The sequence below is a fragment of the Sinocyclocheilus grahami genome, unplaced genomic scaffold (genome assembly GCF_001515645.1).
Source record: "Sinocyclocheilus grahami isolate Dianchi unplaced genomic scaffold, SAMN03320097.WGS_v1.1 scaffold1581.1, whole genome shotgun sequence".
In the NCBI taxonomy this organism is placed as follows: Eukaryota; Metazoa; Chordata; class Actinopteri; order Cypriniformes; family Cyprinidae; genus Sinocyclocheilus; species Sinocyclocheilus grahami.
In genome coordinates this window covers 85,848-106,598 of record NW_015506760.1, presented here as the reverse complement: position 1 = coordinate 106,598, position 20,751 = coordinate 85,848, and the positions used below count along the sequence as shown (strand labels likewise).

Sequence of the window (20,751 nt, the reverse complement as noted above, 5' to 3'; positions counted from 1 at the left end):
AAAACACAAAAAAGAACAGGTTTGAGCTTTTGCTTCTTTCTCATGAGGACATTAATTCTTCATAGCTGATCTTAGGTTCACTACCTTAAACCAGTTGTGGGACTTGATTTGCCCCAGACCAAGTCTCCGGCTTGGTTTCTCGCGCAGGAGAGCCCTGAGGAGGTCACAGCATTCTGTGCAGGAAGACGGGAAAGACATCTGATTACTACCTCACACTTCACATCAGCTCTGTTTGATCATGTTATTCTAAGCTCTAAGATGTTTTGTATAATTTTTAATTATTCATTTTTTGTGATGAAGATCTCACCTTTTGACAGGCCGGGTTGGGACCAGCGCCTGTACTGCAGCAGGAACAGGTCATAGTCACTAGGGAAGCGTCCGCACAACAATGCGAACATCACAATCCCTAGTGACCAGACCGTCGCCGGCCCACCGTAGTATTTGCCCCTGCTGTGGTACTCTGGCGGGGAGTACGCTGCTGTGCCTGGAGGAGAGAGGAGTTTGTATGATGTATAAGTTTGCATTAACGCAGAATGATGGTTCTGCATCTATTAGAAGAAATGAATTATATCATACATACCACGGTATGACTTGTACGGTGACCTCCTCAGAATGTCCCCGCATCCGAAGTCAATCAGCTTGACTTCGGATGTCTCCCTGTTTATTAGAAGGTTGTCAAGTTTGACGTCACGGTGGAGCACTCTGCGGAGGTGGCACATGTTTGTGGCGTGAGCCGCCTGCCACATGATCTGCCGTGTTTTCTCCTCGTCGAGGCTTCCACCGTGACGCCTGATGAACTCCACAAGATTCTCACAGGGAGAGGGACATTCGAGGACCATGACAAAGTGGTCAGGGTGGTCCGTCCAGTCCAGCAGCCTTATTATTTCTGGCACACTGTGACCTTTGTTGACCAGGATGGTGAGGGCGATCTCTTTAGGAAGGGGGTTTGGATGATCTGGCTAGAAGACAGACAGTTCTTATGATGGTTAGATGGAGGTGGTTTTCCAAATAGGGATTTTTGTTACATTCAATTCAATTAATTTGTTAATATGAGGTCTTTTATATTGTTTATAGTGCAATGTACTTACAATGAATATACACATCGCGGGGATAAGGATGTTGAAGCGCCGTGTTGGTGCTGGGTTTTGGGGGTGTACTAAGATGTTGATCGTACACCTCGCCAACCGTCATCGGACTCACTTTAGTACCTCGCTGTCCCATCGCTGTGAAAACTCACTGACCACTACAACAAACCCACAAAGAATGTAAGAATGTCACGCGCTTTATATACCCCGAGAGTTCTATTCGAACGCGCTCTGTGACGTCATAAGGCTTTGAGCGTCTCAGAACTTTCTAATGATTGCCGTTCAGTCCTATCCATAAAACATGATAGAAAACAAATCAATTAAAAATGTTATTGAATTATTTTTAATTCAAATGTAAATCAAATATGTAAATTATATATATATATATATATATGTAATGTGTGTGTGTGTATGTATATATATGAAGAGTTCAGATGCAAAAGCCTCTGAGTACGTCTGACGTTTTTCTTTAAAATTTGCATTTATTCCTGGCTACTATGTATAGGTTTCTATGTAAGTACTGGCACTTTTGAATGGGTTGAGGCTGGGATTTAGTGCATATGAAATGAAAGTACTTGATGAACATATACTATGTATATATACATACATATATATGTATGTATATATATATATATATATTGTGCCAGATTTTAAAATTAAGACAGATTTGCATATATTAAACAAAATAAAATAGCTTGCTGTATGTTAAGCTTTTATTTTATTTATTGATAGCAGTTGTTGTTAATATTTTTTATCTAAATTCAGTAAACTGATTTGGTATAAAACACTAATGCATATGACTTTTAGTTTGGTAACATATCTAATGCAGTGATATTCCTTCATGTGGTTTAAGTGTCCAAATACTGTTTGGCAACTGCATGACAACTCAAAATCTCTGGTCAACACGTCTTCATGTCTTTAGTTTTTTAGCTGTCAAGTGTATTTGTCATGTAGTTAGTTTCTCCAGTAGAGGGCAGCTATTCAACGTGTAATATGTTCAGATTTGATTGCAGTTGGAATCTAACCTCAATTTCGCGTGCAAAATATATTAAATTAGGAAAAAGTTGGTAACACTTTACTTGAAGGGGTGTGCATAAGACTGACATGACACATGTCATGAATATGAAGGAGGTTTTATGCATGTTTATGACAACTGTCATTAAGTGTCATTCGCTCAGTTATGTCATTTTTAATGCAAATATGACATTATTTGACCTAACCCTACCCCTAACCATAGCCCATAACAAAGACATCTCAAACAATGTCATCTTTGCATTAAAAATGACATAACTGAGCGAATGACACTTAATGACAGTTGTCATAAACATGCATAAAAACCCTTCATATTCATGGCATGTGTCATGTCATGATTATGTAGGTGTCATGTCATGATTATGAAGGTGTCATGTCAGTCTTATGCACACCCCTTCAAGTAAAGTGTAACCAAAAAGTTTTTAAAAGAGTAACTTTAATGGAAGAATCAGTCATATATTTAGGAGCTGCATAATAAATTAGTTTGGCTTAAAAATCTGTGCGGTACTCGCTCATACACAAATTTAAATTATGTTTGAACACTGAGGCAAAGTCATCTCATGGTTAATGTGTGTTGTCATTTACAGAGATAGTAATGAAGGGGCTGTGCTGTCTCTACGGGTAGAATCTGAAGGCAAACAAAGGGGTATATTCACACACGAACAAACACACTAACTATCAAACATGACATTAAATTGACGCAATAGTTTTAAATACTAGTTAAATACTAGTTCACTACGTACTGATTATACACTGTATACAACCTACTGTTCTTTAAAAAAAAAAAAAAAGTAAGTTAAAGGCATTATTCCACGCTAAATGATTAAAAATGAATGCATGCTAGATTGTAGTCACATGACCTCATCGTGTTGCATGTGAGTGGGTCTAGTTATCATCTTGGGGGAAAACAGTTTAATTCAAACTTGTGTAAAAGATGTCTTGAGTCAGAGAAGAGATGTTGAAACTTGCAGAGTAATTCTTTCATCACACTGAACATGTTGGATTTACATCATATCCACTACATTTATGACCATCAGCAGGTCAAAGTAATGGCGGTGAATACAAAAACACATGAACAGAGATACCAAGAAGTAGTGTTGATGACTAGATCCAGGACACATTTTTATACATTCCTAGTTAGCATAGACCCTAACAAATCTAACATGTGTGGACATTTAATTTACGATATATGTCCCATATATTGTGCAGTATTATTGCCAGAATGCAAGAATAATAGTTTGATATTTGTAAATCTGAATGTGTTTTTCATTGAGCTTCAGGTCAGATCTGTCACTTAATTTTTTTAAACTGTTGCTGCTGCTATATTGAGATTTTAAAAGCCACAAGTAAGTGAATTCCAGTTGGCTTTCCTGTCTTTATATAAGGGTGTGTTTGTGTGTGTGTTCAGCTGCTCCTGAGCTTCAGAAGGACCCGTTACTGCAGCTGGTTTCTCTGCAAAAGGCGTCAGGCTGCTGGGATCTGGACGCCACACTGGCTGATGTGTTTGGGAAGACGGAGGATGAGCTGACCAATCAGAAACCAGCACAGGTGAGAGATGTGATGAAATAATAAGACAGTGATGATTGTGTGCAGTGTCCAGTAACAAATGCAGTGGATGCTGGTTTGTACACAGGTGGATGGGTCAGTATGGGCCACTCTCCTGGCTCTGATCTGGTTATACGGCTGTAAAATAGAGCAGCAGGTGGAGTGGCAGTTTGTGGCCATGAAGGCAGCGTCATGGATCGGTTCTCAGAAAGGTGAGATCTCCATTCCAGACCGCATTCATTCAGTCAGCGTTCATCAAGAGACGTTTCAGCAAATATCTTCAGTTCTGTGACACACACTGATGGTTTGAGTGTGTGTGTGTTTCAGTGGGAGATCTGTCTCAGTGTGTGTGTGTGGGGAATGTCCTGCTCGGATGTCAGGTGACCAAAGAGACTCTGGGAATCTGAAGACACTGACTTCTTCAGTGATGCGTCAGAAGACCAAAGAACAGATACTATTATATTTATTGTTATTTTGCTACTTGTTTAATGTTAAATTATATCACACTCTCTGCCTAATATTCCTGTGACTTTGCTTCTCTGCGCTTCCCCTCCTCTTGTGCTCCTTGTCTCCCCCCTCCTCTCTCTTTCTCGCTCCCTCCTCCCGTTTGTGCTTTCTCTCTCTCTCCTCTCTATTGTCTTTACCTCTCTCTATCCCTTAAGTTATATACGCATGTGCATATATGTATATCTCCTCATGAGTTCAAATGTTCATATAAGGACAAGGGACTTCCAGTTGGGGGGTTCACTGGATCCAATCAGAACAGACCCATCTGGATCTAGAGGTGTAGCTGGAAGAAAATCCTTTTGTTTGCCAAATGTATTCCTTTATATGTACTTGTTTTTCTCCTTACATTCATATATGATGTAGTAGTGTATAATTCGTATTGGATAAAAGCACTGCACCACCCCTTGCAATGTACCTATATAATCTACGGATGCAATAATAAACTTTGAAGAAGTTTGTGAACAGACAATTGGCTTCATGTTCATGATGGGCCCATGCAAGGACTGAGAATAGTCGGATGGCATCGAAAGACGAAGGGCTAAAATATTCTTTGCATTTAATCAATGTTCAATCTTATATGCTCAAATCAACACCAAATTCTAGATATTTTAGCTTGCACCATCATTTGAGTATTATGTACCAAAGTAAAAAAACAGTCATAAAATGGTTTTCTAAATATATCAAATGTTTCCAAGGTATAATAACTTAAATGAAGCAGGTCACATATAGTTCTGTTCAGCTTTTGTTTGGAATCGAATTATATATATATATATAATTTTTTTTTTTTAAATTAAACAAAACTTTTGTTAGTGATTTACTAAAGCTGTTGGTCCTTAATCACTAACACTGGTGATACTTTCATACAGCAGAATCATGTTTAGAGAGCAAAATATGGATTTCAACTCTTACAATTAGGAAAATCCCCTTATTTCAACATTTCAACACTTGCATTAAGAGGAAAATCCCCTTAACTGAAGAAACATCCATGCGGAAGTTGCAGTGAAACTTAACCAATCAAACCAGCGCACAGCTTCCGAACAGAGCCTAATTAATATTCATGAATCAACGTGGGCACAGCCCTCCAGTAGCTCTTGGCAAGTCTGCGCACAAAACAATTCATATTAATGAGGCATGACTTCACTGTCTACTAGCTATTGGTCTTTTGACTGGTACCGGAGAGGTGATTTCCCAAAACTTTTGACATCATTGTAAACTTATAAATAACACTGATTTAATAGTTAAATGAGTCAGTCTGTACAGATTTAAGGCCATTTTCAAGGCAGCAGGGTCGGTGTTTGAGTTTCAGTTTCGATTTGAAGTAACAGACGGAGCCTGAGAATGGAGATCTGCGGTCTTGTGACTGAGAAAAATGAACCAGGTATGAATTCATCTATTTACATGTAATGTTACCTGCTTCCTGAATTAAAACTTTTTAAAAGTAGGAGAGCTGAGGTGTTTTCCACGCGATTTGTCTCAGTATTTAACCCATTAATAACGTAGTTTTAACCAAGATGTCATTAAGGGCTCAAGTCTCCTTCTCCTTTGTTTTTTTAAACTCCGATATTTTAATTATATCAACACGTTCTTGTTTTTTTCTGATAATGCGAGAGTTTAATAAACAATAGCGAATTAGCAAATCTGTCTTAATTCAGTAGTTGCCTAACTCAGTGGTTCCCAACCCTGGTCCTTGAGGCACACCAACACTGCACATATTGCATGTCTCCTTAATCAAACACACCTGATACAGGTCATCAGCTCATTAGTAGAGACTCCAAGACAGGGCTGCCCAAACTCTGTCCTGGAGGGCCGGTGTCCTGCAGAGTTTAGCTCCAACCCCAATTAAACACACCTGAACCAGCTAATCAAGGTCTTACTAGGCATACAAGAAACTTAAAGGCAGGTGTGTTGAGGCAAGTTGGAGCAAAACTCTGCAGGACACCGGCCCTCCAGGACCGAGTTTGGGCAGCCCTGCTCCAAGACCTGAAATTGGTGTGTCAGGGAAAGGAGACATGCAAAATGTGCTGTGTTGGGAACCACTGGCCTTACTGACTGTGGTAGCTCCTGCCTACCAATTGAAGGCTGAACCCCCACTCAAAAATGTTGCTAAATGCATCCCACTTCATAAATCGCAGTTCATCTTTAAATTCAAGCTCATCAACTCCACATACAGAATGCCCACAAAAATCTCTTTATGATTCAGAAGAGTCAGAAAGTTTATTTGTGGTGTTGTTGTGTTGGTTTGTGTGCCTTAGTGCCTCTGAAGAGCATCTCAGTGGAGGTTCTGGTTCAGGATCATGTAGCCACAGTCTCCTCCACTCTGCAGTATGTGAATGAGGAAGAGCGCCCCCTGGAGGCCTTGTTCGTCTTCCCTCTGCCTGCTGATGCTGCTGTCTGCCACTTCAGTGCCAAGATCGGAGAGCAGGAGATTGTGGCAGAGGTGCAGGACAGAGAAACCGTGAGTCCAAATACAAACTGCAACTCAGTTGCATATATTTTTACTGTACATCATTTGATAAAACTGTATCCCCCAGAAGAATTGATGAAATCACTGGCAACTCAAGGCGAGTTTGTTTTTGTGATTGACAGATCAGGCAGTATGGGAGGCATGATGAATCAAGGGAAAGGAGCATAAATGCGCATAGAAAGTGCAAAGGTAAGATTTAATGTTGGGCTTTTTGCTCATATATTCAGATGAGAGACACTTGAATATCTGTCCATGTCTCCCTATAGGACACTCTGCTGTTACTGTTGAAGAGTCTGCCCATGGGATGCAACTTCAATATCTATGGATTTGGCTCTAATTTTGAGTCCTTCTTCCCGTTAGTGTCTAGATCTTCATTCATAGATATTCAGTATTGAAATGTGTCAGTGGAGATGAGATGTTTATTTGTGTCCCTGCAGTCAGAGTGTTGAGTACAATCAGGACACAATGGATCAGGCTCTGAAGAGAGTGAAGGAAATGCAAGCAGACATGGGCGGCACAGAGATTTTACAGCCTCTAAAACACATCTACAGTCAGCCCTGTTACCCCGATCACCCCAGACAGGTACGACACCTCAATGTGCACCTGACTTATTTACTGTAATTAATGATATTATGTACAGCTTGTCTTAACAGGAAGTGAGTCATTGTCAAACTTCAAAACTTCTTTGAAAAAACATGCACATTACACAGATGATTGACAGATCAGGCAGTATGGGAGGCATGATGAATCAAGGGAAAGGAGCATAAATGCGCATAGAAAGTGCAAAGGTAAGATTTAATGTTGGGCTTTTTGCTCATATATTCAGATGAGAGACACTTGAATATCTGTCCATGTCTCCCTATAGGACACTCTGCTGTTACTGTTGAAGAGTCTGGCCATGGGATGCTACTTCAATATCTATGGATTTGGCTCTAATTTTGAGTCCTTCTTCCCGTTAGTGTCTAGATCTTCATTCATAGATATTCAGTATTGAAATGTGTCAGTGGAGATGAGATGTTTATTTGTCCCTGCAGTCAGAGTGTTGAGTACAATCAGGACACAATGGATCAGGCTCTGAAGAGAGTGAAGGAAATGCAAGCAGACATGGGCGGCACAGAGATTTTACAGCCTCTAAAACACATCTACAGTCAGCCCTGTTACCCCGATCACCCCAGACAGGTACAACACCTCAATGTGCACCTGACTTATTTACTGTAATTAATGACATTATGTACAGCTTGTCTTAACAGGAAGTGAGTCATTGTCAAACTTAAAAACTTCTTTGAACACACATACACATTACACAGAAGTAGTGACAGATAAAGCAAACACAGTCATTTTAGAGAAAAATATTTAGTGGTCGAACAACACAAATTTTAAAGGCTGATGCTGAGTGCAGGGTCGCTAGAAGCCAATATATGAGTCTGGGTAAATTCTTTAAAATATCTAAAAACAGAATATTTAAAGCTTTGATCAAGTGCTTTGGCTTGAAGTCTGGCAACCTGTAAACTATAGGCTGCCCATTCTGGTATAAATAATTTCTTATATCTCAAACTACCCACTCTTTTTTTGACCCAAGAAATTTTTATAAAAAAAAATTCTCGTCTCGTGCAGCCATAGGACAACTGGTAGAGTCATAGAAATTTCACATACAGTATGTGAGGAGAATGAGTCTGTGCAGGTTTCCTTCTGGCATTTTGAAATAATTATTTGAAAATCAAGTTTTAACATTGTTTACATGTCTTTCTAGTGTTTTTAATATGGTTACAGACAAACCATGTGCAAATTCATCAGTCAACACCATTGCGGAGCATTTTCTTCTTAAAACTAAAGTCAAAAATAAGCTTTGAAATAGCTGTACTAAATGAATATACTACATGAGGTGAGGGGTGTAGAGTAGTATTCAAGCCATTTAAAGGCATGAAAAAATTATTTTCCCTGGAAAAATGTTTAAATGTGTCACATTGTCAAAGATGATATCTAACCTAGTATATTTATAACTAATGACCGCAGGGTGTCTTTAATAAAGTCCTGTAAACAGTTTACTTGCGTTGCCGGGTTATTGATTTTGCATGTAAACCTGTAAAATGGGTTATATATTGCTACATGCTATTCTTTAAAAAAACAAATAAATGACAAACATTACTCCATGATAAATAATTGAGACCGTTGCATTTAATTGCACTTTGAGCAGTAAAACGGCTATTTCAGTAAACATGCAAATTGTGCTTTTCAGCTGCTCCTGAGCTTCAGAAGGACCCGTTACTGCAGCTGGTTTCTCTGCAAAAGGCGTCAGGCTGCTGGGATCTGGACGCCACCCTGGCTGATGTGTTTGGGGAGACGGAGGATGAGCTGACCAATCAGAAACCAGCACAGGTGAGAGATGTGATGAAATAATAAGACAGTGATGATTGTGTGCAGTGTCCAGTAACAAATGCAGTGGATGCTGGTTTGTACACAGGTGGATGGGTCAGTATGGGCCACTCTCCTGGCTCTGATCTGGTTATACGGCTGTAAAATAGAGCAGCAGGTGGAGTGGCAGTTTGTGGCCATGAAGGCAGCGTCATGGATCGGTTCTCAGAAAGGTGAGATCTCCATTCCAGACCGCATTCAGTCAGCGTTCATCAAGAGACGTTTCAGCAAATATCTTCAGTTCTGTGACACACACTGATGGTTTGAGTGTGTGGGTGTTTCAGTGGGAGATCTGTCTCAGTGTGTGTGTGTGTGGGGAATGTCCTGCTCGGATGTCAGGTGACCAAAGAGACTCTGGGAATCTGAAGACGTCAGTGTTTCTACATCCTGATCCGTCAGAAGACCAAAGAACAGATACTGTTTCATTTATCGTTCCGTTACTTGTTTCATAACATTTAGTCCATTTTTATTTGCTCAAATCTACAGTAAATTCTAAATATGTGTGACCTGCACCATTTGAGTTTTATCTACTAAAGTAAAAAAATATAAATATATAGCCTGGGTAGAGTGGGGGAAAGCCCCCCCAAGGACTGTGTAATTTTCTGTGAAACAAAAATTAAACGTGTCTAGAGTAGTTTTTAAAGTTTTAGTGACAATGACATCAATTATAAACCAAGTATGAAAAATGTCCAGAGTTTTCATGTTATTAGATTAACAAAAATTAAATCGTACCAAGGGGGTAAAAACGAAAAATTAAGCCGGATTCTTGATTTTTCGTTTTGTTTGAATAATTGAAAAACGAAATATGTGCCGTTTTTCATTTTTCAGATTTCAATATTAAAACAAAAATTGATTGGACGGAAGATACCCTGATTCATTTTCCCCCACTCTATACTATATATAACAATATGTTTCCAAGATAGTCATTTAAATGAAACGGGTCGCATATAAAAACTCTATTGTGTTTTTGCTGTTTTGAAATGTAAAATAATTTGAATAAAATTACCGATTTTTAAACAACTTTATACTCCTGGTTTTTGTTTGTCTGTCAGTGATTTACTAAAGCTGTTGGTCCTCAGTCGCTGAGGATACTTTCACACAGCGGCAGAATCATGTTTAGAGTACGGTTAAAATTAGGAAAAGCAAGGAGATATTATAGAAACTTTTCTAAAGTATCACATAAAAAATACTATAGTGTTTTTAAACCATACTATAGTAAAGTGTATTATACTGTATAATATTTACAACACTTTGTTAATGAACACTACAGCATACTGGAGTATGAACTATAGTGAACTGTAAGAAATACTGTAGTATACTTTAGTTTTTACTACAGTAAACTGTAGTGTATTGTAGTATAATATACCCTATAGTTGTAGAAAACTTAGTACAGTATTGGGTAAAGTAATGTGTTTATATTACCATAGTTGTTATATTACCACAGCAACTATAGAATTACCACAACAAATTAATTCAAGTACTTTACTATAGTATGGTTCAAAAACACTATAGTATTTTTTCATTAGAATTAGAATGATTGTCTTTCAAAAAGGTGAGAGGAAAAAAAAAATTACCTAGCTCAACATAGCTCAATTAATATTCATGAATCAAACGTGGGCACGGCGCTTCCGTACAACTCAATTAATATTCATGAGGTATGACTTCACTATACTGTTGATTCTCTGACTCCGCGGTGATTCAGCGACTTTGACCGCATTAGAAACGCTCAGAAACGCTGATTTAATCATTTCGTGTCGATCTGTGAAGATCTGAGGCAGATATAAACGCGGTTTCGGTGTTTGAGTTTCAATTTCGATTTGAAGAAAAATCGTTATTTCGTTTAACGGAGTGTGAGAATGGAGATCTGCGGTCTTGTGACTGAGAAGAAAGAGCCAGGTATTAATTCACCTGACCTGTTTGCTGTTGCCTGTTTCTTAAATGAAAACTTTTGCTATATGTAGGAGAGCTGAAATGTTTTGACACATTACTATTGCTATCTCAGTATTTAACATAATTTGTTTTTCTCAAGAAAAACAAGAATATTATTTTTCAACGGTCAACTGCGGCATGTCACACACCCCGTTCTCTTTGTGAGGTGTGTTTGTGATGTTTTCTTCTGTATTTGTGATGTTTTTGTGTTGGTTTGTGTGCCTCAGTGCCTCTGAAGAGCATCTCAGTGGAGGTTCTGGTTCAGGATCATGTAGCCACAGTCTCCTCCACTCTGCAGTATGTGAATGAGGAAGAGCGCCCCCTGGAGGCCTTGTTCGTCTTCCCTCTGCCTGCTGATGCTGCTGTCTGCCACTTCAGTGCCAAGATCGGAGAGCAGGAGATTGTGGCAGAGGTGCAGGACAGAGAAACCGTGAGTCCAAATACAAACTGCATCTCAGTTGCATATATTTTTACTTTACATCATTTGATAAAACTGTATCTTGCAGGCGAGGGATCAGTATGATGACGCTGTGAGTTCGGGTCAGCAGGCGTTTCTGTTGGAAGAGAGCACAGAGAGTCCTGATGTGTTCAGACTGAGTGTCGGGTGTCTGTCAGCGGGTCAGAATGCTGCCGTCACCATCATCTACGTCACCGAGCTCGCTGTGCAGGCCGACCACTCGCTGCGCTTCTGTCTGCCGGCTGTACTCAACCCCCGATACACACCAGCAGGTACTACTGCAGCTCTGACACACACTTTATTAGAGCAGAGAAGCTGATTCTAACACACTCTGTGTGTGTGTGTGTGTGTCAGGTTCAGCTGCTGGTATAGTCTCAGAGATTTCATCAGGAGCTGTTCCCTACACGCTGACTCTCAGTGTTCATGTGAGCTCTCCAAAGTCCATCTCCAAACTAGAGTCCAACTGCACTCTGGGTCCTCTAGTGTTCCTCCACTCTGATCACACTCAGGCTACGGTACTGTGTGTCTTCATGTGTTTATCTGGATGTGTGAGCAGAGCAGTTTTATGCATGTGTTGTTTGTGTGTGCAGGTGAATCTGAGTCCTGGTCACATGTTTGATAAGGACGTTGAGCTGTTTGTGTACTATCAGGATACCCATCAGCCCTCTGCTATAGTGGAGGCAGGAGTGGCCACTGCTCCACCAGGTAGAGGATTATGGGATTGAACCGGGATTATGGGATTGAGTGATGAAGGTGTCACTGACTCTTTCTCTGCTTTTCAGGTTCTCTGATGAGGGACCCAGTGGTCATGATAAGTTTGTATCCAGAGTTCCCAGAAGAATTGATGAAATCACTGGCAACTCAAGGCGAGTTTGTTTTTGTGATTGACAGATCAGGCAGTATGAGAGACATGATGAGTCAAGGGAAAGGAGCACAAATGCGCATAGAAAGTGCAAAGGTAAGATTTAAGGTTAAAAACAGCATTTATTTAAATGTATTGAGATGAGACACATTTAAAATCATCATGAGACTTGGTTCACAACCAATTTTATTTCTGTTTTGTGACATTTCTGAGGAAAGAGATATATTTAATGAGGAAGAATGATGTAGTCTGGGTCTGTATTTTATCCATCTCCATTTCATATCAGACTCGAGTCAAGTGATTGGAGGGAAATGACTGAAAAAGTCAGAAGGGTTTGTGAGGTCAGAGGAAGAAGTAGTTATGTTTTGATGAAAGACAAACCATGATTTCTTAGTGCACAATAAAACCAGTAATATGCATTCGGAAAGTAAATACAATAGTTATGCTGTAGTAAATACTATAGTTTTGATCTCACTTTCACTTTCTGTCCATGTCTCTCTATAGGACACTCTGCTGTTAGTGTTGAAGAGTCTGCCCATGGGATGCTACTTCAATATCTATGGATTTGGCTCTAATTTTGAGTCCTTCTTCCCGTTAGTAACTAGATCTTCATTCATATATATTCAGTATTGAAATGTATCAGAGAAGATTTGATCTTTTTCTGTGTCTTGCAGTCAGAGTGTTGAGTACAATCAGGACACAATGGATCAGGCTCTGAAGAGAGTGAAGGAAATGCAAGCAGACATGGGCGGCACAGAGATATTACAGCCTCTAAAACACATTTACAGTCAGCCCTGTTACCCCGATCACCCCAGACAGGTACGACACCTCACTGTGCATCTGAACAACGCATTGTACCGATGTGAAGTCAAAGTTTTAAGACTGTTTTTCTCTCTTCAGCTGTTCGTCTTCACTGATGGAGAGGTGGTAGACACTAAAGAGGTGCTGGATCTGGTGAAAAGTCACGCTCACTCTCACAGGTAAAGCTCTGCTGGGTTTGATCTGTCCATCATTCATATCTTCATCACTAACAGTAACAGAGTTTATCGTGTCTTCAGGTGTTTCTCATTGGGGATTGGTGAGGGTGCGAGTGCCGCCCTCATCACAGGAATGGCCAGGGAGGGATCTGGTCACGCTCAGTTCATCACAGACACCGACCGCATGCAGCCCAAAGTAAAGCTCTCCTCTGGATTTCACAGGCACAAATGTTTCCTAGTCAAATGTCTCAATGGTTTCTCTTTCTCTTCAAACTATATCAGGTGATGCAGTCGCTCAGGTTTGCGCTGCAGCCCGCTGTGCTTAATATCTCTGTGGATTGGACCCTTCCAGATGAAGTTACTGTTGACACACTGTCTCCACCCATCAATGTGCTCTTCCAGGGTCAAAGGACACTCATTTATGCCCAACTTAAAGGAGAGGTGAGATGATGTAGCATGTTATGACATACAGACACTGTCTCATTTGTTTAGATAATAAAAATCTGCCTTTTCTCTCTCATAGAGTTCAGGAGGCTCTGAGGGAACAGTGACAGTCAAATACAGTCTCAAAGATCAACCAGTGACAAACCAGCTCCACTTCTGCCTCAAACCAACAGAGGAAACAAAGTAACACACACAAACACACATTTAGACGCTGAAAACCACAGCTCCAGTCCTTGCTTCAGAGCAACTCACCTCTAAAACACCTTTTAAATGATCAAACTAGAAATAAAGCCTTTTGCTGCCAATTAATTTTATATAACTTTCACTTTAGAATTATAACCAGTACAAGTAACACAAATGGGTAAATTTACACTATAATATCATAATAATATACCAGGGCCATATCATTGATTTATTTTATCAGGATCAAGTTGACCAGTATAATTTTATGTAATTAAATACTAATTATTTTATAGTTTGAGTATAATTTATTACTTTTTATTTATGCCCCATTCAACCTCTCACCTTTATTAAATTAAAAGGACTTAATTCTTTAAACTTTTATTTGTAAAATGAATAGTTACCCATACAGTATTTATGACTGCATATTGTGATACTTAAAGTGATTATCAATTTAGTGTATTGTTTTTTAGACAGAATAAGGTAGCTTTTTAATATCAGCCATTTATTGGTTTTCAGCTGTAAGATAATAATAATTATTGGCCAGAATTAATATCTGTGCATTTAGTTAGGAAAATCTCCCTACCTAGTTATTGAATCATCTCTCCAAAAATAATATAATCAGTAATTTTTTATAGTAAATAACACAATAAAGTAGTGCATTACTTTTATCCTCAACACATCATATCAAATGTTAGTTTTTTGTTAAATAAATTCTATTGAATTATTGTAGATTTTCAGTTGCAGTTGAATCAGCTCTTTGCTTTTCTAAGCCAACAATAATTCACAGTTTTCCTCCATGTTTCTGCAGGTTGTCTATTCACCGGCTGGTGGCTCGGACCCTGATCCGTTCTCTGGAGCAGAAGGAGAGGTCAGGGGCTGCAGATGTTGAGGGCATCAGGAGCAGGATCGTGGAGCTCAGTGTTCAGGCAGGAGTGAGCAGTGTTCATACAGCCTTCATTGCTGTGAATAAAGACAGCAGACAGACTGTGAAAGGACCCCTGCTGCAGAGAAGAATGCCGATATTTGGTTAGTAGGGATGTGCATCTCATGACTCAGGCCGATACGATACGCATCTCGATGCATAGCCAACGATATGATACATTAAAGATACATATGAAGCAGCTACCGATGCGATGCGATACGATTCACCCCTATTACAATGCAGTGCGATCCGATTTCGATTCGATTCAGCACAATGCAATTCGATGCAATATGATGTAATGGAGAAAATATGATCACTTTTAATGCCTCGAGGCCTGTTTCATAAAACAAGTTAACCAAATAAGCCAGGCTTATTTCAGTTAGTCTGACTCATTGTCAAATGATTTGGTGCCATAAAGCAAATTTAACATAAGTCTACATCAAGCTTAGTCACTGGCAACTTATGCTGGGAAACTAACCTGCCAGGGGCCGGTTGCATAAACGGTTTAGACTAGTCTTAAAAAGTTAGTCAACTAATTGTTTTTATTCAAGACTGGTCATAGCTTTTTAAATTCAGTTATGAAACGGTAGATTGGTCTTATTTGTATTGGAAAAGTAAGCCTGATTACCCTTTGGCAACTGCTAGTTGGTCAAACTCTTTTTTAAGACACAGTCTTAAGATGGTGGCTAAGTTTATGCAACTGGCCCCTGGTCTAAAGCAGGTTTTTTTTTTTTTTTTTTTTTTTTTACTTTTACAGTTTCTTGCATGCAGCCTTTCTCTCTGGTTGTATTACAGCTGTACCTTTTATAGTTTGCAGAACAGATAGAAGAACATTAGAACATTACAATCTAAAATTGCTCTTTAAAGCATTCAAATAACTAAATTAAAAGATAAAATCACTGAATTAAAAAAGGAAATAAATAATAAAGAAAATGACTACATTTTAACTGCTATAAGAAACACACTAACTCATTTGAGCTTAGTAATTAGCACTGTACTATCTTACATTTGATTTACCCATTACAATAGTCCCCTTACAGTTTTGTACCTTTTATAGTTTGCAGAACAGATAGAAGAACATTAGAACATTACAATCTAAAATTGCTCTTTAAAGCATTCAAATAACTAAATTAAAAGATAAAATCACTGAATTAAAAAAGGAAATAAATAATAAAGAAAATGACTACATTTTAACTGCTATAAGAAACACACTAACTCATTTGAGCTTAGTAATTAGCACTGTGTCTAGCTTACATTTGATTTACCCATTACAATAGTCCACTTACAGTTACTGCTATCATAAAAATACACTTTATGTGTAAGTTTTAAATTTCTACAAAAGACACATTTAATGTCCAAAAACAAATTTTTTATCAGAATGTATATTTTACTCAGAATTATTGCGCTCCTATTCGATTGCGCTCTCTCTGTTTAGTGTGCATGCGCACAGCAGCGCTCGTTGCTCTCGCATGCCTCGCCCACTCACTCCTGACAGCAAAATGGATATGTTTGCATGACTTTCTAACATTTACAGATGAAAAATATACCTGTGGCATGTCAGTTATGCACTGAGGAAAACACAAAGTCTCAAATGCATTAAACAGCACAGATATTCGCTGTTTGTCATGGTGGATCGATTTGATCCATGATCGACATTAAGGTCTGCTAAAGAATAAGCATGCACAAATTAGTGAGATTGTGTGAATTTAATTTGTCGTTAATGGAACCACTTTAGCCCTGAGTGATTTGTTAGGTTATTTCAAGTTAGGTTTTGGACTTTAATCCCAGTTTTTCTTTGGGTCTCCGTGGTGTTGTGATGCGTCATATTCACGCAGCAGCAGCGGTGATGAGAGAGCGCGCTTGAGAAACAGTTTAGAGAGGAGAAATCAATCTACATATAAAATATTGGTCACTTTCTAAATAATAATAGTATTGCACATCCACTAGTAATTATATATAAATGAATCGGTTTTTACTGATGCAAATATGTTATAAGCGATGCATCATGATATAAATGACAACTTGTAGCCGATGCACACTTTTTAAACCGATGCATCGCATCGTTAACTTTTTATGCCGATGCACCAAGCGAATCAGGGAATCTTCCCATCCCTAATGGTTAGTGCTCTCATTGTGTGTGTATAAATCACTTTTACTGTTTACTGTCACTTGACTATTAGATGTTTACACTGAGATGTGAAATCAAATGTTTTTCAGATTTTTCTTTAGGAATTGACGTGCGGCAAATAAATTATGGTAAGACAAACAATAATCTGTTATTTAAGCATAAAGATCTTTGCTCATTACCCTGATGTCACCTGGCATGTAAACACCTGCATTCCATCAGCTTGAAATGTGTCAGGAATTGGCCCAATCGGCCAATAGGGGGCGCTACAGTGATCAAAAACGTGAAAGGGCTCATAACTCCTAGACCGTTTGTCGTAGACTCAAATATATTTTTGGAATCCTTGGGTCAAGCCACACAAAATTGCCTCCTGGTGATTTAGGGTCCTGGAGGTCACGTTTTTTGAATTATGTCCAAAACCTACTTTTGTGAACTAGTCCTAGGTTTTTTTTACCCGATCAGAACCAAACCAGTGCAGAAATGTTCTCTGGACAGTCAATATCAATAATTATATAAAAAAAAAAGTAAGAATTTTCACTCACCGTCGCATAGGGATGCCAAAACGTCCATTAGGGGCAGGGCCACTTTTACTAAAATGCCTATAACTTCTGAACGGAATGAGATCTTCATCAAACTTGGTACACATGTGTATAAGCTCAATCTTTGGTCAAATAAAAAAAATAAATAGCGCAGCTCTGCTACTTGGTGGCGGTATAAGATGGAAAAAACATAAAAACTGCTATAACTATGCAACCATTGGTCCAATCGACTTGAAAATTGGTATGCAGTGTCTTGGTCCAAATTGGCACAAGTGTCTATGAGGACATTCCCATATCTCAAAAAACATGGCCGCCATTGGCCAAAGAAGTTTAAGCACCTATTAGACAAGGTTAACGGAGGTCGAACGGAACGAAACTCAGTGGGCATGTTCGACTCATGGCCCTAAAGGTGTGTAAGAATTTTGAAAGAAATTGGCCACTAGTTGGCACTAATTAGTTTTATGGGTCTGTAATCACGTGGTGTTTCACACATCCGCACAATATGCACATCATTTGATAGATCTTCTCATAATGCATAACTTTGCCTCAAGAACCATCGTTCATTAAATAGTCTCAATTATGTTAAAAACCTACTTTTGCAAACTAGTCCTAGGTTTTTTCGATCAAACCACTGCAGTAATATTCTCTGGACTCTCTAGATCAATAATTATAAAAATAAATGTTGAATTTTGTCCTTTGAATAGATATAACGGGGTCATTTTAAAAAGGGGTGTGGCCAAATAAACCCAAAAGCCTATAAAACCATACGAAAACTCAAAACTTTACGAAACTTAGTGAAAACATGTGTCAGAAGACTCGTAATAAGCATGCAAAGTTGCATGGAGATCGGACCATAGGTGGTGCTATAACAGTTAAGAAGGCAATGACATCAATTTGTAGAACATGTTCATATATTCACACAAACACTAGATCTTCATATAATATAATAGACCTCCTCATTCTGAACTTTGCCTCTGGGACCAATGCTTTCAATCAAACTGTTCATTAAACATTTGAGATTATTAAAAAAAACTACTTTTCTGAACTAGTTGTAGGCTATATACTCAAAATCAATCAAATCAGTGCAGTACAATTCTCTGGACTCTCTTGATCAATAATTATCAAAAAATGTTGAACATTTGCATTTGGACAGTTATAACAGGGCCATTTCATAATGTGGTCTTGATCTAGTGTACCCAAAAGTCTATAAATCTTTAAAGAAAACTCAAAACATCACAAAACTATGTAAACGTATGCATTATATGATTCTAAACATTCATGCTAACATTTTATGGAGATTGGACGGAAACTGACACTGTAACAGTTATGAAGGTTAAAAACACTACATGTCTATGCTGCATTCCCTGAAAGTGCAAATACAACCACTAAATGGCAGCAAAGGATCACTCATTGGCTCATTCTATCACTTATATAGTTCTTTTATCAGGTTTTACTTGGGTACTGACATTCAGATAATAAATCATTATTATTACATTTTAAATCACATTTAGTCAAAGTTTACCACTTTATTTATACAGACTTATTAGTTTTGACAATTATGCCACATTATAATGAAATGTAAGCCTAAAAAAGACTATTAACAGGACACTTCCAGTAAGCATTTTATTACCTGTAAGTTATTTAAAAAATCTATATCTACAGCATAATGTGTGTCTGTTTGTGTGTGGACATGCATAGTCTTTATTAAGTAATAGAGTGTGTCTTAAGTAATATAGTTCAACCTTTTCATTATTCTGTGTGTGTCATCATATTCTCTGTCATGGATGCGTTCTGGTGTCAGCCATACATTTCACGTTGGCTGAGACCCCTGACAGCATAGAAGCCATGAAGGCCTTTAAGTGCTTGAACCCCGGTAATCGCTGCTTGCAGCTATATTTTAGATTTGCTTCTAGGACATTTGATCCCACTATGTGTTAAAGGGGACATGAACTGCCTTTTATTATTATTTTATACTGTTCTCTGTATTCCACTTATAATGTTATCAAAATGTTTACATCAAGAAAAATAATTTAGAAGTAATATGCTATTTTCTGTCCTGTTTTTAACCCCCCTCATCAGAACTCTGTTTGAATAGGCGTGGCGGATTGTAGACTCGGAAGTAAACGCCCACTGCTATGATTGGCTAGCAGTTGTGTATGTTTGACAGCCAACATCCTTCACAGATGGACGCTGCTGTGATTTAGATTAAAAATACATAAATACTCAGTACATACCAAAAGATCTGTAATAACCGACAAAGCAATAGTGCAATAGCAACAGTTACTTGCACTTGTGTTGCAACATTACTGTCGGATCCAATATAGTCGGCACAGCATCGTATTTTAGTTTCAATCTTTCTGAAAATCCAGGTCAAATTGAGCCTTGTTTGTAAATGAATCTTCTGTAAAATGAAGTGAACGATGGACCGAGTTCTTACTGATGCTTCATTAAAAATAAAGTTCATCCACTCTTTCCTAATTTTGGGATCAGAAGGAAGGCAATGCAAAGATGTACAGCGTCTTGTTGTCTTTGGAGCCATCTTTATCATTTGGTTTTTGTGTAGACCTGCGTGCTTGCCTTTCGTCATTTACACAAACAAGTATTATGATAAGGTATATGACATTTTTCTCTGTGTTATTTATTTCAGATCATATAGCACCCCGCGAGTTTCGTTTATCTGCACGTAAGAGAACAAAGTCTTAAGGAGCTTTTCTTGTTCGTTTGCTTGTTTTGCCTATATATATATATATTTATATACACAGTGAGTCTCTCATAGTTGAGGTATACCTATGATGAAAATCACAGGCCTCTCTCATCTTTTTAAGTGGGAGAACTTGCACAATTGGTGGCTGACTAAATATTTTTTTGCCCCACTGTATATATATATATATATATATATATATATACACACATACATATACATATATATGTGTGTGTGTGTGTGTGTGTTTGTTTTCTTTTGATATACATTAATGTCTGAATGTTTTGATCATTTATGCAGATGAACAATCGTTTCACTGCTCAAAGTTGTTGTCGTTCACAGAGCGAGCAGTCTTAAAAATGTCTAATTGGGTACCAGAAGGTAAGAGAACCAGGCATACTCGGATGTAGAGAAGAAATCACTGAAAGGCCCTTTCACATGACTTGAAAACGAAGCGGAAGACAGGCTTAAACTCATTTGATCGGACTTTTACACTGCTGCAGGTTTTGAGATACTGTATATACAGTATATATATATACAGTGGGGCAAAAAAGTATTTAGTCAGCC

General features: G+C 38.4%; 2 protein-coding genes across 4 annotated transcripts in view; both read left to right on the top strand.

The window, feature by feature from the left end:
- Nucleotides 1-4,069, top strand: part of LOC107571338 (von Willebrand factor A domain-containing protein 5A-like) — a 13,561-nt gene extending 9,492 nt beyond the window's left edge. Inside the window, exons 15-18 of the mRNA XM_016257653.1 lie at nt 669-918; nt 3,526-3,665; nt 3,751-3,874; nt 3,990-4,069. Of these exons, the coding sequence (XP_016113139.1) occupies nt 669-918; nt 3,526-3,665; nt 3,751-3,874; nt 3,990-4,069 (594 nt within the window). The remainder of the gene's footprint in view (nt 1-668; nt 919-3,525; nt 3,666-3,750; nt 3,875-3,989) is intronic.
- A 6,663-nt stretch (nt 4,070-10,732) lies between these two features.
- Nucleotides 10,733-20,751, top strand: part of LOC107571348 (von Willebrand factor A domain-containing protein 5A-like) — a 12,463-nt gene continuing 2,444 nt past the window's right edge. Inside the window, exons 1-16 of one of the 3 annotated variants that reach the window (XM_016257670.1) lie at nt 10,733-10,941; nt 11,202-11,404; nt 11,481-11,703; nt 11,786-11,946; nt 12,022-12,136; nt 12,214-12,389; nt 12,798-12,886; nt 12,968-13,112; nt 13,194-13,273; nt 13,352-13,466; nt 13,553-13,711; nt 13,794-13,897; nt 14,706-14,923; nt 17,049-17,075; nt 20,131-20,166; nt 20,485-20,565. In XM_016257670.1, coding sequence (XP_016113156.1) covers nt 10,902-10,941; nt 11,202-11,404; nt 11,481-11,703; nt 11,786-11,946; nt 12,022-12,136; nt 12,214-12,389; nt 12,798-12,886; nt 12,968-13,112; nt 13,194-13,273; nt 13,352-13,466; nt 13,553-13,711; nt 13,794-13,897; nt 14,706-14,923; nt 17,049-17,075; nt 20,131-20,166; nt 20,485-20,565 — 1,972 coding nt within the window. In that variant the 5' untranslated portion in view covers nt 10,733-10,901. Of the gene's footprint in view, nt 10,942-11,201; nt 11,405-11,480; nt 11,704-11,785; nt 11,947-12,021; nt 12,137-12,213; nt 12,390-12,797; nt 12,887-12,967; nt 13,113-13,193; nt 13,274-13,351; nt 13,467-13,552; nt 13,712-13,793; nt 13,898-14,705; nt 14,924-17,036; nt 17,076-20,130; nt 20,167-20,484; nt 20,566-20,751 lie in introns of all 3 variants that reach the window. The other 2 variants (XM_016257669.1, XM_016257671.1) reach the window with 2 other exon arrangements.